At 45.5% G+C, this 17,361-nt stretch overlaps 1 protein-coding gene across 1 annotated transcript in view; it reads left to right on the plus strand.

The window, feature by feature from the left end:
• Window positions 1-17,361, plus strand: part of Vwa3a (von Willebrand factor A domain containing 3A) — a 47,463-nt gene that overhangs the window by 29,154 nt on the left and 948 nt on the right. The window contains exons 19-31 of the mRNA XM_051192833.1: window positions 1,335-1,405; window positions 4,471-4,620; window positions 6,092-6,182; window positions 6,806-6,916; window positions 7,729-7,826; window positions 8,810-8,947; window positions 10,286-10,394; window positions 12,500-12,644; window positions 13,003-13,147; window positions 13,860-14,011; window positions 15,327-15,450; window positions 16,860-16,957; window positions 17,171-17,236. Of these exons, the coding sequence (XP_051048790.1) occupies window positions 1,335-1,405; window positions 4,471-4,620; window positions 6,092-6,182; window positions 6,806-6,916; window positions 7,729-7,826; window positions 8,810-8,947; window positions 10,286-10,394; window positions 12,500-12,644; window positions 13,003-13,147; window positions 13,860-14,011; window positions 15,327-15,450; window positions 16,860-16,957; window positions 17,171-17,222 (1,484 nt within the window). The 3' untranslated portion in view covers window positions 17,223-17,236. The remainder of the gene's footprint in view (window positions 1-1,334; window positions 1,406-4,470; window positions 4,621-6,091; window positions 6,183-6,805; window positions 6,917-7,728; window positions 7,827-8,809; window positions 8,948-10,285; window positions 10,395-12,499; window positions 12,645-13,002; window positions 13,148-13,859; window positions 14,012-15,326; window positions 15,451-16,859; window positions 16,958-17,170; window positions 17,237-17,361) is intronic.

A 17,361-nucleotide genomic window follows, 5' to 3' on the forward strand; every position in this document is an offset into this window, starting at 1 on the left:
ATGTTACAGCATGCACATGTATGTGTGTATGTACACACACTTAAATAATATAAATTAAAATGGGAGACTAGGGACATAGCTCAGTGGTCAAGGGCCACACATAGCATTCATAAGCCCTGGATTCCATCCCCAGTCCTCAAAAGGCAAAAGATAAAAATGTTAAACTAATGTTCTGGAAATGGCTAGTAATGATGGATGTACAATAACATGAATGTACTTGGCCACTGAGGTATGCAGTTACAGTAACTATGAACAGATAGATGGTGCAGCTCAGTGGTTAGTCCTTTATATATCCAGCCCCCCTCCCAATGTAACATGATAGTTTATGTTGGGTAAATCTTATTGTACAGGTCCCAAAGTATGGTATATTCACAAGTGACCTATAAAATATCTATAGATGGTACATGGAGCAAGGTTGTGCTCTCCTCTCTCTCTCTCTCTGTATTTGTATGTGTGTATGTAATAGTTATGATAACTATGAGCTTATTTTAACATTTTAGAAAAATGCTGACTTCATTTTGTTGGCTGTAACAAATTTTCATTTTTAAAATATTCTTAAAAACACAAGAAGTAAATGAAATTAAAATATATGAAACAAGTGATGGCTTGAGGTATGCATGTGCAAAAATCTTTACAATATGTGGGAGGAATTGAACCTAGGTCACACTAATTCCTTCCAAGCTCTGTGTCTCACAGATGAAGTGACTTCCAGGCAGGACATGCCTGGGGGTGGAGCTGTGGAGTTGTTTTCAGATCTTTCTTGCTATAAACTTGCTGGATATGTTCATTGACATTCCCAGCAATGATCACTAATAATAGCAAACACAGAACAGCTCTGAGATGTCAAACGCAGCTTAAGCATCTTACGTACACTATAAAGCTTGATCATCACTATAACCCCATAAAGTGGGGGACTATCTGCCCTGCTGAGCAGATGAGTAAGTTGAGGCACAGCCTCAGTCAGGTTAGCGTTAATACCCAGTGTCCTTGCCAAATATTAGAGTCAAGAGTGACATTGATATGCTCACTGCAAATGTTAGTCACTGTAAATAATTACCATATAGGTAATTCCCATTCCATTGAGTAGCAGAGACCTTTGTACTTAACTTGTCCTTCCTGTAAGTGCCAGGACACTGAGTCCTATGGCCAGTTATACTCCTGATGACAACATACCACTGTATGATACAGGGTTGGGGCTGGTCAGTTCAGTCCACTGTGGTCCCATCTTGCCTCTTGGGTTTGCCACTTCCACATGGCCTTCATGCATGCAGATATTGACACTTGCTGAGATCCACACCCTCCCCTAATGCTTTGTGAATGTGCTTTGTTCCCAGGTATTTATGAGAGTGATGACATCAATGCCATCATATCTGAGATAGAAAAAGCCCTCAACTACTCCCAAAAGGTATGTCTTGGGCTCAGGTTTAATACATATTTACGGTCCCTATGTTTAACTTCCATTGCTGCTGCAACAAAATGCTACAAGCAAGGCAGTTTGGATCAAAAAGACATTTATACTTCTGTGCTTCCAAGGACTAGAAGTCTGAAATCAAGGTAGCAGCAGGGCCATGTTCCTTCTGTAGGCTATGGGTAGAACCCTTCATTATTGCATCCCTTTAGTTTTGACAAAAAGCAAGTGGGTTGTATGCTTATTATAAATGGGATGGAAGGCTTCTAAGACTATTACAATAGAGGAAACAGTTCAAAACCAAAACCCCAAACACAGAAGAGATAACTGTGGATTTGTAGCCAGTGAGCAGTCAATGGATGGAAAACCACTAAGAAGAAACTGATTAGGCTTCAAGGTTGCGAAGGTTCCTGTTAAAACTAGCCCAAGGAGCTAAAACTCAAGTGGGAGTGATATGGATATCAAGAGGAGAGTGGCCTTGCTGAACTTACTGAGTGAATTATTTGCTAAAACTGGGCTGAGATGGTCAAAGTGGAGGCCTAATCAAGAAGATGCCTCTAACATTTGGTCCATGACCACGCTTGGGCATTCCTCAGCTCACTGAGCATAACTCCAACCTATGCTTCCATCTGCACATGGCTATCTGCCCTCTGTGTGTTGGTTTTTTATCTCACAAGAACACTAGTCATACTAAATTGAAAGGCCTGTCCTACTCTGATATGACATCATCCTGACTTACATTTTAATTTCAGCTGCAAAAGACATTATTTTTAAGGTCACATTTGCAGTTACCAGTTGCAATGTATCTTAGGAGACACAAATCAGCTCACACCAACTTTCCTTTCCATGTCTAGATCCACTAACAGCCAAAGCTTCAGATGGAACATGGGGTTTCCTTTCTATCATTGGAGTTTGACCTATATGCTGTTGATTCTGGACTCCTTTGAGTTCCTTCAACACACCAAGCCTCTTCCTAATCTCAGCGTGTGTGTGTGTGTGTGTGTGTGTGTGTGTGTGTGTGTGTGCGTGTGTGTGTGGTTTTTCAAGACGGGTTTTCTCTGTATAGAGATCTTTGCTGGAACTTGCTTTCTAGACCAGAGATCCTCCTGCCTCTGCTTCCCAAGTGCTGGGATTAAAGGTGTGCACCACCACCTTCAAGCCCCAATCTCAGTCTTTGCACCTGCTGTATCCCCTGCCTGCTATTCTTTCCTAGATCATCCATGGCCTGTATTTGTTACTCAATATTCGTTTTAAAAACTTCTTCCCCAAAGGAGATTTGAATAGTACAGGTGAAATTAGAAAGATGGGAAGGGACCAGATCATGCCAGGAGTAATGAGAATGGGAATAAGGAAACAGACAGGAGAATATTTAAAGATGAATTAACTACATTTACAGCTGATGGAACATACAAGGTGAGAGATAAGAAAACTAAAGTAGTTCCCAAGATCTTCTCTGGGGTAACTAGCAGATAGTAGTGTTATTGTCCAACCGAAAGAGAACATAGGAACAGTCTATGGTGTGTGTGTGTGTGTGTGTGTGTGTGTGTGTGTGTGTGTGTGTATAAGAGAGTATGAGACTAAGAAAGGTGGGCTTGCCTATGAGATAACAAATGAGGATGACCTGAAGGCAGATGGGAAAAGATAAGGGGTAGAGATGGAGATTGGAGTAGTTCAAGCATGGGATGGATTGGGAGTTTGTAGGGCCCATAGTCAAGCCAAGGGAAGAATCTGTGAAGGTCTCACCCTGCTCAAATGTTAGTTCCTACCGGCCATAGAATGACTCATCTCCACATAGGAATGTAGCTGCACAAGATGGCAGAGCCACCGTGCATGTTCTTTTTCTCCATGGCTGTTGGGTCAGTGGAGTGGTGGCTCCCCAGATGTGCCTTAGCTGTCTTCCTGAAAAGGCTCATCTAGGGTCTATAAATCCCTGGTTCTTAAATGCAAACCATTCCACTCTCACCCCCAACAAACTTCCAGTGTATTAATGGACAGCAATACCCTAAGCCCATCTTCTTTTGGATGTTAGCTTATGTTCAAAAAGTCTTCTTCAGTGCTCTGAGTATGAAATAGTGAACTAGCTTTTGGGAAGGTAAGAAAATTCTAGACAAAAAGAGTAATCACTGTACTGCAGTTCTGCCGGTGTCCTGTTGGTCATGGGATATGGTGAGCTGACTCTGGCTGCTCAAGGGTTTAGTATGCTGGCTTGCCCAAGCTCCTGGGGTTGACTTGAAGCTCCTCCATTAATGAGTAGTGTGGCCTTGGACAAGAACCTTGTGCTCACAGATTTTTGGTTTCCTATTCAGTAAAGCAGCATCTTGGCTTCTTCATCAATGTAACAAATATTTGAGAAGAAACAAGTTAAGGGAGGGAGGAATTATTTTAGCTCCTGGTTACAGAGATTTCAGCCTACAACTTGTTCCTTGGCTGTTGACCTGAGGTGAGGCTGAGCACCATGGATGGTGGGGACATAGGTGAGTCTGAGCATCATAGTGAGGACTTAGGTGAGTGAGTGTGAGCATCATAACAGGGGACACAGGTGAGGCTGGGAATCATGGCTGGGGACATGGATGAGGCTGACATCATGGTAGGATAAATAGACGAGACTGAGCATCATGGCGGGGACACGTTCTGGAACCAAGCAGCTGATTTTGTGGCAGACGGGAAGCAGAAAGGGCAGGACCGAGGGAGGTCTGGTTCCCACAAATCTGCCTCCAAATGACCTTCTTCCAGTGAGGCCTCTTCTTATGGTTTCTAGAACCTCTCAAGGCAGTGCTAAGGATGAAGCACTTGATACATAAACCAGCAGGAGATAATTCACACTCAAACCATAAGAGCTGGGTATGAAGTGGCATTACCCTAAGAGCCTGAGATCTCAGACATTAATTTGCCCAGTGACCAATATAATAAGAGCATCCTTATTCTTCATAAGATTAACCCATTGCCCCAAACTACATTCTCTGGGCAGAAAGAAATATGGAGAGAATTCTGTCCTGCTGTGCATGTGTGTTCATCTATCCACAGTGGCCAGTGTGCTGCTAACCACCCAACCCTCTTTGCAGTGTGCCTTCCTCGTGGCTTCCCTGAAGAACCATTCGGGAAAAGAACTGCAAAGCGTAGCCCTCCAAAAAGACAAGCCAAAGATGCTCAAGCAAAGTTCGCCCAAGAATCTCTGTCCTCCCAAGCCCACAGCCCCCTCGGTGGCCAGAATGGTTTGACTCCCTTCCCTAATAACACACAGAGGATTTGTTTCCAGTTTGTCTCCTTGTCTTTCCTAGATCTTAAAAGGACTGGGCCAGGCCCCAGGACTAGCACTGGTGGGGGCAGAGACTCGGGGAGGGATGTTCCCTGGGGACTACTGGGAAGAGGACCAGCCTCTTATCTTAGAGGTGACATCTATGGCTTCCCTACTCCCCTGTACTTCATTCCATAGATTGGTTCTAGGATCTCCATGGAACTACACCCTCGTCCTCTATATGTGGTAACTCAACCTGAAGGGTTTGTGAGTGAAAGAGTAAGGTCACTACTAGTAGAATTTTGTTGCTACAAACCAAGCTTAGCGGGGGTATGACCGACTCTCAGACTTAACCTAAGCTAGGTGGGGATTGTCATCATTCAGGGCCATCAAAGGTGTCCTGCATAAAATACTGGTCACCTAAGTGATCAGAGGGCCTTCTAGAGGGGAGACCCTTCACAGCACAGTGCTGTGAGGGCTGTTCAGCAGGTTGATGACTAATGAACACACATTTCAGAATGGGGAAGTCTATCCTAGGGATGCATGGCTTAACCATGGGACTGCATTTCCAAGGCCTTCCATGGTTTCACTCGAGAAACCCAACATCCCAGACTCATTCCCACCTCTCTTAATATCTCCCAATTCTAGGAGAATCCCAGAATCCCTGGGCCATCTGTTGGGACCTTCAGTGGTTCATGATTTGACTCCATATGAGGACTGCCAGGCTGCACCATGGCTTCTATTAGGCCCTCCTGACAGGCTGGGCACTCCCTGGAGTGATAGCATTTAGGCCCTTTTCACCACAGTTCACAAAAGGGTCCCTTTGCTGGCCTGGTGCCTCAGCTGACATTATTAAGCCATTCTACATTCTATTTATACCCAGTAAGGAAAGAATTCCTCTAAAACAGAGGGACCCAGGAAGACATAGAAATGTCAGGTAGACTGGTATGTGCCTTTAATCCCAACACTTGGGAGGCTGAGGCAGGCAGTTCTCTATGAGTTCAAGGCCAGACTGGTCAATAGAGCAAGCTCCAGGGCAGCAAAAGCTACATAATGAGACTCTGTCTCAAAACAACAACAAAATTAGAGCATAGAAGTTACCTAAATGGGTTTTTGCCATGCTGGAGACCCAGAAAACCTAGTCTAGTAGGAAGAAAATCAGGAAATTAGTAAAGAACATTCTGGCAAACACCCATTGCTCCTCTAGTGCTCTTTCATACTACATGCATGAATGCACACATTCATATGCCTTCTCACTCCCAAACCCAGACCCCACCCTCCACCCTGTGAAATCTGCTGCAGAATATAGGCTAAATGTGCCTAAGGTGCTAACTCCCTTAGGTCCCTCCCTGGAAACGCTCTTGATTGGCAGGTTGAGGTCAGGGTGACTGGGGAACTGCCCACCACAGGCAACATCTCTCTGATGGGAAAGATGGCCTGTTTTCTAGAACATTCAAGATGACCTGGATGGAGAAAGGAGCTCCCAACTGAAAACTCTGAAGTGTCATCCCCTCAATGGAGAAACAAGCATCTCTCCAGGTAAGGCATGGTGGTGGAGAGGTGGAGGGTGGGGGGAGTGTCAACTCAGGCACCACTGAGGCATGCATTAATCATGAAAGTGACTAAATGATGCTTGACTGGCTGCCAGCCCATCAGCCAGGATGCTTCTCGTAAGGTGTGTAGCCATCAGGCGTCAGCTGTCAGTTCCCTATTTGCTGATTTTACTAACAGGGTTCAGGCCAAAAGGGGTTCATCAAGAGTAGCCCTAGCTATTTTTATGAAAGTACTCACTTCATAAACCTGAGACTATGTATCTTCACTTTGAAGAAAAAGGACTTACAGCAGTGTGGTTCTGGGCAACAAGCCCAGGAACCTCCACTCTGTTTTCTTATTAACACATCTGTAGCCTAGGGGGACCATGAGGAAATGGCACAGGCGCATTAAGTACTTAACACTGTGTCCAGGAAACATCAGGACCTGGTGATTGCTACATAGCTATTACTTAATAGTCCAGACAAGGGCAAGGAGGCTGAGATGGGCATGAGGAGCCTGAGCATCCCGTGTGCAGGGTAGATCTTAGCTGAAATTGAGATAGCCAAGCAGCATGGCTCTATCAGTGGGACCTACCAAGTAGCCCAACCAACAACTCAAATGTCTTCTAGCTGCAGCGCATCCTGGGAAAGAAGGGAAGGTGGAACAGAGGAGGAAGGCCAAGCCCACGGCAGAAGATATATCACACTCTCTGTTCTACACAGACTCAGGGAATAGTGTGGGTAAGCTAAAGCCAATGTATGCATCTGAATGGCTCCTGGCGCTGGGCAACCTGGTGAGGATGGTAGCCCCATCCAGCTCCCCCAGGACTCAGCTCTGAAACACACCTGTCCTTAAACTACTCACTGTACTGGTGCCTTCTGAGAGAGGCATTTCTCTGAGTCCTGAGGACAGTTAGGAGAGGAATAGATTTCCTAAGCCTGTCATTGGGTCAGTAGGAAATGGTACCTATATTAGTTACTTTTCTTCTTCATGTAACAAAATACAGACAAAAAAAGGAAGGCTGTATTTGGGCTCAGAATTCGATGAGCTATAACCCATCTTGGTATGAAAGTTGTTGAGGGAGAAGGTCTCAGCTGTGGCATTAGGGACACAAGGTCATACTGTGTCCACAGTCAGGAAGCAGGGAAAACTGATTGCTGGGGTTTCTCCCCACACCCTTTTTTTTTCTATTCTGTCCAGAACCCCAGCTCTTGCAATGGTGCCACCCATATTCAGAACAGGTCTGCCCTCCTCAACCAATTCTCTCTGGAAATCCCCTCAAAGATATATGAAGAGAGCCTTCTAGGTGGCTCTAAATCCAGTCAATTTTACAATAACAATTAACCATCACAGTGCCCATCCTAGCTGGATTCCTTGCTGAATGGAGAAGGAGAACCCTGAGCAGTACACACTCATCATTATAATTTCCTTTCTACATCTTCAGCAAATTATACCTAAATAATTTGCAACAAATTTAACTTGCAGGGCAATTGATATGAGAAAGAGAGGATGAAGAAATATATCCATGGCAATACTACTGTGTTTCTCCTAGGTTCTGTGTACAAGAGGTACCCTCAAGGGAAGCTTGCTAGAAGGTTTAACTGTTCTGTTGAACTGCCCAGGAAGGACACTGTTTGCTCAAGTCAAAAGGTATTAAGTTGTGCATATCAGCACATGCCCCTTAGTATTCCTTCTACCAACCATGGCTTCTAGGAGGGTAGGCACACATGGGAAAGAGGGAAAATCTGTTAAGCATGGCTGCTTACTGTGACACATGCAGTAATAACAATAAGCCTAGAGAGTCTGCTACCTCCTAGCTAGGTAGCCTTGGGAAGTCACATAACTATACTCAGTCTCACTGTGTAAAATGAAAACAAGTGGGCCTAGTGGTGTACACCTTTAACCCCAACATTTAGGAGGCAAAGGCAGGTGGATCTCTGAGTTCAAGGACAGCCTGGTCTTCATAGTAAGTTCCATGACAGCCAATGCTAATAAAGAGACCCCTGTCTCAAGAAAAAAAAAAAAAAAAAAGAAAGAAAGAAAAGAAAGAAAAGAAAAACCCAAAATAAATAAATAAAATGATGAAGACATAGTTCCCATCTCTTAAGGTTGATATGAGGCATGGCCAAGTATATTTTGTCATAGTCCTTATTGATGTCAGATCCTTTGGAGTGTAATCAATGGAAATCCCCCTGGTTCATGTGGTCTTTCTCCACATAACCATTCAATAACAATTCTGGCCTTGGTTCTGGTTGGGCTGACCTTGGATGTCCGCTCAGATGAATTGGAGCCTACGTCCTAACATCTCTCTATTGGATAAAGAGACAGGTTAATCCTGTTTGGTTTTAGAGTCTTAACTTTAGACCATTTAAACCAGACCATTATAGTAGAAGGTTATACTGGGTGTTAAAGAATCGACAGCATCTACCAGGCAAGGCCAACTGAATGCTCAATGCATTTGGTTCCCTGTTGGCCATTCTTGTGTATCTCTCTCCCAGAACTGGGGAGAGAATTGGCAAATAATAAATGCTCAGAGTAGGCCAGGAGCATATTGTAAACAAAAGCTTTTGACCTGTGTGTGAGGCAGCTTCTTGTGTAGGCTTGACTTACTGGGTTACCCTTTTATTCTGAAGTGGATAGCTACCTGCGGGCTGAAGAAACTGAAGCTGGAGCTCTCCAAATGCCTTGGTCCCAACTGTAGACACCAAAAGTCAGCACGAGCGGCAGCGTTGGCCAAACACTGCACTCTCTTCCCCAGTGTAGAGATCAATGTGAGTCATGATGTGTCCTCATCCCCCAGTTCCTTGCCTCTTTTTTTTTTTTTTTTTCTTTTTTTAAAGCATGCTTGGGTTTAATGAAGGAGAGAGCCAGTTCCTTATCTTTTGTCAGCTGATAATAGCAGTGTGAAGGTGAGGGGACACTGACATTTATTCCTGCTTGTATAGAACTTCCCTCAGTTGGTAGAAAATACAGAATTCTGGTAGAAAAAAAAAAAAAAAAAGCCAAGCCTTCAGGGTCTGAGATCACATCCTGGAGTAGATGGTAAGACCCAGAATCAGATATGTTAAGCACACAGGCCATAACTAAGGTAACTTACAGAGGAAAGAGTCTATTTGGGACTTAGAGTTTCAGAGGGTTGGAGTCCGTGACTGTTGAGGTGGGAAGCATGGCAGCATGCAGGCAGGCGTGGCAGTAGCCGAGAGTTTACATCTGACCCACAAGCATCAGGCAGAGAGCACTAACTGGGAATGGCATGGGCTTTTGAAACCTCAAAGCCCACCCCAAGGATACAACTTCTCCAACAAGGTCACAACTCCTAGTCCTTCCCAAACTGTTCTCCCAATTGGGAGCCCAGTATTCAAACATATGACCCTCTGGGGCCATTCTCAGTCAAACCATCACAATGTCTCAACACTGGCCATGGTTCTGGTGGAATGGCAGGAGAGAGCAGATTCCTTCTCTGCTTTCTATTTGAGAGGTGTTTTTTTTTTTTTTTTTTTTTTTTTTTGTTATTCTGAGGTTGTAATAAGTGCATTCAGTACAAAATAAAAATTGGCTTCTTTCCCTCTTTGCCCTTTGATACCATGTTATAAACACCAGAGGAAACTAAAAATAGCCTTAAAATATCCATTTAAAGATTGTGGGGTCATTTTCACATCCTGACCCCTCTCTTCCTGTGGTTATCTTTCCATTTGAAATGGATGGACCTTCTAGCTCTGAGTTGAGGATTTTCTATTTTAAAACTTGGAGATGATGTGGTTTTTACTATCTGTTGATTCCGTTTGTCATGGCATCCTTATTCCATTCCACACTTCTTCACAGAATCATGGAATCTAGTAGTAAATTAAAAGAAAACTATCTTTTAATAAATAAAACATGATGCTCTATGCCTGCAAACCAGCACCCAGGAGGCAGAAAAAGAAGAAAAGTCAAGGCCAGTGCAGGCCATGAAGTGAGATCCTGCTTCAAAATTAAGCATACAGACAAACAGATGTGCATTTAAAAACATGAGAAGAGTTGTTTGTTGCAATGATTATAAACTATTTTATGGTGCTGAGACTATGAGCCAGCACTAATGGGGTGCATTAGCCTCTGCTTGCCTTCACCAGGGAATGGTGAGACACATCCAGTGGACATTGTGGGAAATGGAGAGATACATCAGGTGCATGGAGAAGGTGACGAGGTGCTATGTGCAGAGGCTGCAATGGTTGCTGACTGGTAAGTCTTGACTACAGTCAGAAAGGTGGAAGAAGACTAAGAGGAGGTGGAAAGGCTAATCCCAGAAATTCAGGGTCAGTCCTTCAAGGCCAGCTCCTCAAGACCTGTCAGGCCAGTGAGTTTACCCAAGCCAATTTTCCTTGTACTGAATAAGCAAGCTCTGGGTCCAGAGGTAGGGCAAGGGGCTTGGTGACAGAAGTGTGGCACAGGAACCAGAGGAAGCTTCTGCCTGTCCTGGCTACCTACAAAGCAGACTACTTCCTTTGCTGCTCTATACATGACCGAGGACATCCCAATTCTGACCATGGCTGTTGGGTGGTAGGAAATGGGCGCTATAAGAGAAGCAAGGCCTGTGTATTTATTAATGGGGCCTACTTGAATGCATTTGTAAAAATAGAAATGGGAGGGGTTCCAACCCAGAAGATACCTTCTCTACTTTTCCCTGGGATACCAAGGTGCCTCCAAGAAAGGTGCATGAATGGGGCAGGATGTGGAGGACCAGGTTCATATTCCAGAGAAGGGCTGATTATAATTACAGGTGTGGTGTCCCTTACCTGTAGCCCCAGCATTTGTGAGGTAGAGGCCAGAAGACCAAAAGTCCAGGGCAAAATTTGGTTGAGCATCAAGGCCAAGAGGCCAGATGTTTTGAAGTAGAAACAATTTAGCTTTGGGGTCTGAAGAGTTTTGCACAACAGGAGGAGAAAGCCTTATGGACCCTCCAGGCAGCCTGTGTCACCATGCAGGGTCCTATGTGAGTTCATTAGGTTGAGTCTTCTGCAGGAAAGCCTGCTATAAATAGTCTGTGTTACTGCAAGTGCCCATGACTGCTGCTTTCCAAAGCCTGTTTCCCACAGAGGTGATTGACAGGCCATGGGATAGGGCTGGGCAAAGGAGAAGTAGAGTTCCCTGTTCTCAACTCACACCAGCCACTTGAAAGAGCTGATGACTTAATGCGCCACCATTAGTAGCAAGGATCTCACACCTCACATACAGGTCCATACCCAAACACCTGTACTTCAAACTCACCTGAGAGCCAGGAATATAGCTTAGTGACAGAGAGCTTGCCTAGCATGTACAAAGCTGCATATCATCCCCAGGACACTCACTCACACACACACACACACACACACACACACACACACACACACCTGGGTGTTACTTCATTCATTTATTTGCTCACACATTCATTCAATGAAGAAGTGTTGAACTTCTGCCAGGTGTATGGGAGAGGGTAGAAGGCAAATCCCAACAGGGTCCCTGAGTTCATGGGTCATGTGGTCTAGGAGAGAGATGTCTTAACGAAGAGTCCCAAGTGTGGTATGGGAACACTGACAAGTGCAGGGAGAGTCAGGGCAGGGTACGGTGCTGTGAGGGGCAGTTGGCTTGGGTGGAAAAGTATCATCTCAAGAGAAAGTGTCCCTGAAGTGATATTTAAAGACTGTACAGATGTTAAGTGGACAAAGAAGAAAGACAGCCTGGTGCAGCTTTGAGTGGAAGGGACTCTGGGCAACAAGGTCCAACAAATTTGGTTCACTTGTCTTGGAGAGTGGCTAGTTGATATTCCAGCCATTTGTCAGTTTTCTTCTGCTGTCCCAGTGAGCACCAGTGTTCATGACACTGGTCACATCAAATATTTGCTGAGCTTCCCCACTGTCATATCTGTTTAGCCTTGTACAATCAAAAGACCAAAGTTAGAGAACGACGGCCTGAAGTATGGGTTAGGGGACCAAGACACAACCTGGGCTTTAAGCTGTAGATCCTGGACATTCTCTAGCCCTCTGGAGGACTCCTTGAGTTCCCCAGTCCTTGAACAACTTTTTCTTTATGTCTCACCCATTCCCCATGGGTATGGCCATCCAGTCTCTCACCCTGGCTTTCTCTCCAATCCCTGGAGCTAAAACCTTGATCTCCCAAACCTCACACATCTACCTCTGCCCTTGGACAACTGATTCCCCCAATACTGCCACAGGGTCATCTCCCAGTGGAGAACTTGTGACCAATTATCGGGGAGGCAGTAGGTGCCGCAAGACTTTGTATTTTGTAGATACCATGAGGAAAACTAACAGCTCACCCCTTCCCTGACTCTATCACCCATCTTGGAACAGGGAGCCGCAGACTGTTTGGCACCATCCTGGAAAGCAATGTATGTATCATGCTGGACACATCAGGATCCATGGGCCCCCATTTGCAGTGGATGAAGACAGGGATGGTTCTGCTGATTTGGGAGCAGCTGAGGAAGCACTGTGACAGGTAGCTGACAGGGCTGGAGCTGGCAAGGTCAGGAAGATCAAAGGGCAGGTCCCTGGTTTCCCAGGCTGGGCACACTTGCTCCACACAGTTCTCAGTAGAGGTTTCAGAAACAAGAAATGCTCTTGTGAATCGTTTGAGAAGGAAAGAATGCTGTGTTTTACCACTGTAGTATTTTAATCTACTTACATTTGCACCTGGCATTTTCAGGGGGTCCCCTTTCCCTTCTCAGTGTCTGGGCTTACTGTAAGAGACCTCAAGTGAACAATCCTCACCGAGGTGACATCCACATCAACACAAACTGGCCTGTTCTAACAACCATTTTTCCTCTCCCTGTCCCCTTCTCTTTCTTCCTCCCCAGTTTTAACCTGCTCAGCTTTGCGAAGGACCTGAAGCCATGGCAGAATACTCTGGTGGAGACCACAGATGCAACATGTCATGAGGCTATGCAATGGGTGACCCACTTGCAAGCCCAGGGGAACACCTCATTCTTGTCAGCTTTACTGGCAAGTATTGCCGCTGAACCCCACCCTGTAGCACAACAGAAATAGTGCCACCCCATACCAGTAACCTTTGGGACTTGCAGCGTGTCACTTCATTTCATCCTCCTAATAGCCAAGTGATACAGGGCTCTCACTTTCAGAGGAAGACAGAGGCTTAGGGAGGTTGGGTTGTCTGGAACTAACAAGATAGGAAGTGATCCATGCTCCTGCTCCTGACCCTCAGCAGCTCCCTTGTTCTATATTAGACTGGAAGTAGAATTTCAATCTTATTTTTCAAGACAGGGTTTCTCTGTGGGATGGTCCTGGCTGTCCAGGAACTCACTCTGCAGGTGAGGCTGGCTTCAAACTCAAGAGATCCACCTACCTCTGCCTCCTGAGTGCTAGGATTAAAGGCATGCATCACCACCACCTGACCAAAATCTTTTTTAAAATTGATTTTCATTGTGTGTTATATGATTTGTGTGGAGCATGCATGGCATGGCATATGTGTGGAAGACAAATTCGTGGAGTTAGTTCTCTCCTTACAACTTTACATGGGTTCAGGAATCAAGTTCAGATTGCCAGGCTTGCACAGAAAGCAATTTACATGTTGAGCTATCTTGGTGGCCCAGAATCTCTATCTTAATGGTCAGTTGTAGAATCCTATCAGACATGTTTTCCTTGGGGACTGACTCTCCTCCTGTCCACGTCTGAGCAACCCCCTATGCTCTCTTAGAAAGCCTTCAGCTTTCAGGATATGCAAGGACTGTATCTGCTGACTGATGGGAAGCCAGACACAAGCTGCAATCTTATTCTCAGTGCTGTCCAAAGGCTCCAGAAGGAAAGAGACGTGAAGGTGCATACCATCTCCCTGACCAGCACAGACAGGTGAGCAACACAGTAGCAAGCTAAACTTGCTTCTCCCAAGCTACAGGTCTGAAGGCCTGAGAGCCTCCACTAACCCAGGGCCTCCCTAGACATAGCAGTTAGGAAATGCACTGCTTTAATTAGTGGCCTGGATACCACAAAGCAGAAGCCCTCTCCCTACCCAGACAGACCAAGCAACCAGCTGCTCCTATGTTACTCTACACCCTTGAACTTATACACCCCAGTTCATGAATCCTGTTATGCTCTCTCTACTGGCCTTGGGGAAACTAGAAAACATCATCATAGTACTATTCTTAATATCTTTATTCTTTGAAAACTTCACCCATGTATATGTGAATGATTATACTTACCCCCAACTCCAACCACCAACTTCCCTTAGACCACCGCCACAATAGCTCCCTCTCAATTTCTTGGCTTTTCTTCCTTTTTAAAAATTATTTATTTTATATGTTTGGATATTTTGTCTACACGTAGGTATGTCTGCCACATGAGTGTCTGGTACCTTTCAAGTTAGAAGAGGGGTTCATGCTCCCTGGAACTGGAGTTATAGATGGCTGTGAGCTACCATGTAGATCTTAGGACTCAAGCCCAGGCCAGGGCAACAAGAGTTCTTAACCACTGAGCCATCCCTCCAGCCCCCTCTTTCTTTTGTATTAGTATAACACAATGAGTCGAGTTTGTGCTGCCTATATGTACATGGATATGGGGCCATCTGCTTGGGCCTGGGCAACATACCAGAGTCCTCACACCCAAAGCAAAGCAACGCTCCCTCCTGTCTAGCCATCACCTCTCACTGGTGCCTCAGCCAGGAGTAGGCCTTCTGGAACTCCTCCCCACTCCAGGCTGGCATTTTAACTGGCTTGATCTTGATAGAACAATTATTATTACAGATCACCATTTAGAAGAATGTGTTAGACAAGACGCAGCCCCTTCAAACCCCTTTATCATGGGGATTAAAGGCATGTCACAATGGCAGAGGAGATACTTAGATGCATGGGGGTCTGAGAGCAATCCCCAACAGAAAATTACCTATATTATTAATAAAATTGATTACTTGGGGACATACATGTTTTCTCTCTCTGAACTGTGAACTCTGTAAGGGCCATGTGTGTGTCCCTATAGGCCTGTCACGCAGTCGATACCAGTGGAAGATATGAATACCCCAGCTGAGAACGCACTTGGTGGTATAAGCTGAGGCCCATTTGCCAGACTGCTTTCCCTTAAGCCCCACAAGTCCTAAGCTCCTCTGTGGGCCTGGGGCTCTGCTGACCTCCCCTAGCCTCTGTGAGTCCCTGAGCCTCCATTCCTCCTCCAGAGCAGCAGTTGAGTTCCTGAGGAAGCTGGCTTCCCTCAGCGGAGGACGTTACCACTGTCCTGTCAATGACGATACACTCAGCGGGATTCATGGCTTGCTCACTAGAGGCTTCATCCAGGACAGGGTGGGTCACCAGTCACAAATGTGAGTCTCCTGAAGAGGCTTCAAGAAGCCTCCACAAATACTGGCTTCCTTCTACCTGAGGTCTCTGCTTCTCTGGTAACACACTGCTGGTCAGGAAGGGCGAATCTCCCATGGCTGTCCCTCTAAGTCAGCTCCCCTGGAAGGTGGAAACAGATTGGGAATGCTATGGTTAGGTCAGACCAGCCTCAACTACCTGTTCAAAGAAATGGCTTTACTTGGATGACCACTTCGAATCAGCCACTGTTACATCCTCATCCCTGTGTACACAAGCAGCTCAAGAAGTTGAAGTATGTGACCCAGATTCGGAAGAAGGGTGAAGCCATGCCCTGAGACAAGGTTCAGAACCACTGTGATTTCAGTCCTGTAGACTTCCATGTTCATTCTCTGAAATACGGACATTCATTTCATCCAAGCAACATATAATGACATCATCAGTTAGTTACTACACAATGAACACTGAGGAGCCAAAGGTTCCTTCCATTTATCAGGAAAATGGTGCACACATTTAACATTTCTTTGTTTTTGTATAGTTTTCTGAGCTAGCCTTGAACTTTCAAGCTTCCTGCCTCTACTTCCCCAGTACATACAGAGATTATTGGTGTGAGCTACCAGGCCCGGCTATAATTTTTGTCTCTGTTGATCAGAAGTTCTGGAAGTTGAGCCCAAGACCTAACTAAAACTAAGCATTCTTCCATTGACTTATGTCTCCAGATCCCCAGACCTTTGTTGTTTGAAAGGGTCTCGTATAGCCTAGGCTGGCTTCAAATCCACTTTGTAATTGAGACCAGCCTTGAAGCCCTGATCCTCCTGCTTCCCTCTCTCTAGTTGCTAGAGTTATACATGTGCAACCACCACACAGAACCGAGTAGGAACGGCTGCCTGCACACTGCTGCCCGGCTGGTGGCAGCTTCCTGTCTGTCTCAGAGCCCTGGCTCACTGGGAGTCTTTGTTTAGAGCAAGGCTCTGGAGTTTCAGTAGTTACTGTCTTGGAAAACATTCCTGTGAAGCTCTATTTTAATAGAAGTGGAAAAGGGGCTGAAGATATTTTACTGACTTACCAGCAGTTTAGATAAGGCACATCCCACTTCTGCCTCATGGACCTGGAGAAAAGACAAATTCACTGAAGTCTGGACACTATCTAGGTTGCTCCCCTCCTCCACCCCAACCCCACATGCTGATGACTCTCGGGCATTTAATTTCAAACTATCCCATGTATATAGTGTGGCCACCTGGAGAGGTGGAGATGTACAAACTTCAGCCACAAGGATTCCCCTGCCTCTGGTGAGAGGCTCCATCTAATGTGCTCTAAGCATCTTCTGGAATTTTAGATTTTTGTCTCATCTAGTCAATTTAGTATATTGAATTTTATATTCATTCCCCCTTCCCCAGGATCCCAAGTTGCCACCGTTTGAGGGGGATGACTTAAAGATATTGGCCCAGGAGCTCACCAAGGCTAGAAGCCTCCTCAAGCAAGCCCAGCTCTTCAGGTATGCTTGTCTACCTGTCCCTTCCACCTTTAATCCCAGCACTCGGGAGACAAAGGCCAGCCTGACCTGCATAGCTTCTGGGTTACATACTGAGACTTCATCTCAAAGGAAAATCCACATACTGGAGAAAACATATGGTATCTGCCTTTCCCCACCCCACCATCTTATTGCCCACGCCCAGGCAACCATTTTTCTTTGCCTTCTGCCTTCTAGATCCCAGCTCATGAAGAAAAATAACATGGAACCAAATGTCACTCCTTGCTAGAGGCATGTTCTCAGGTAAGAAAAGGAGAGGGTGACATACCTGCAGAGTGCCCACCAAGGCCTAGGCGCGTGCTGCTTTACACACAAGTGTAACTGTGAGGAAAGACCAGGAATTGTCATTCCTCTGACTTGAAAGGCTA

Source organism: Phodopus roborovskii, unplaced genomic scaffold, assembly GCF_943737965.1.
Source record: "Phodopus roborovskii unplaced genomic scaffold, PHOROB, whole genome shotgun sequence".
Lineage (NCBI taxonomy): Eukaryota > Metazoa > Chordata > Mammalia > Rodentia > Cricetidae > Phodopus > Phodopus roborovskii.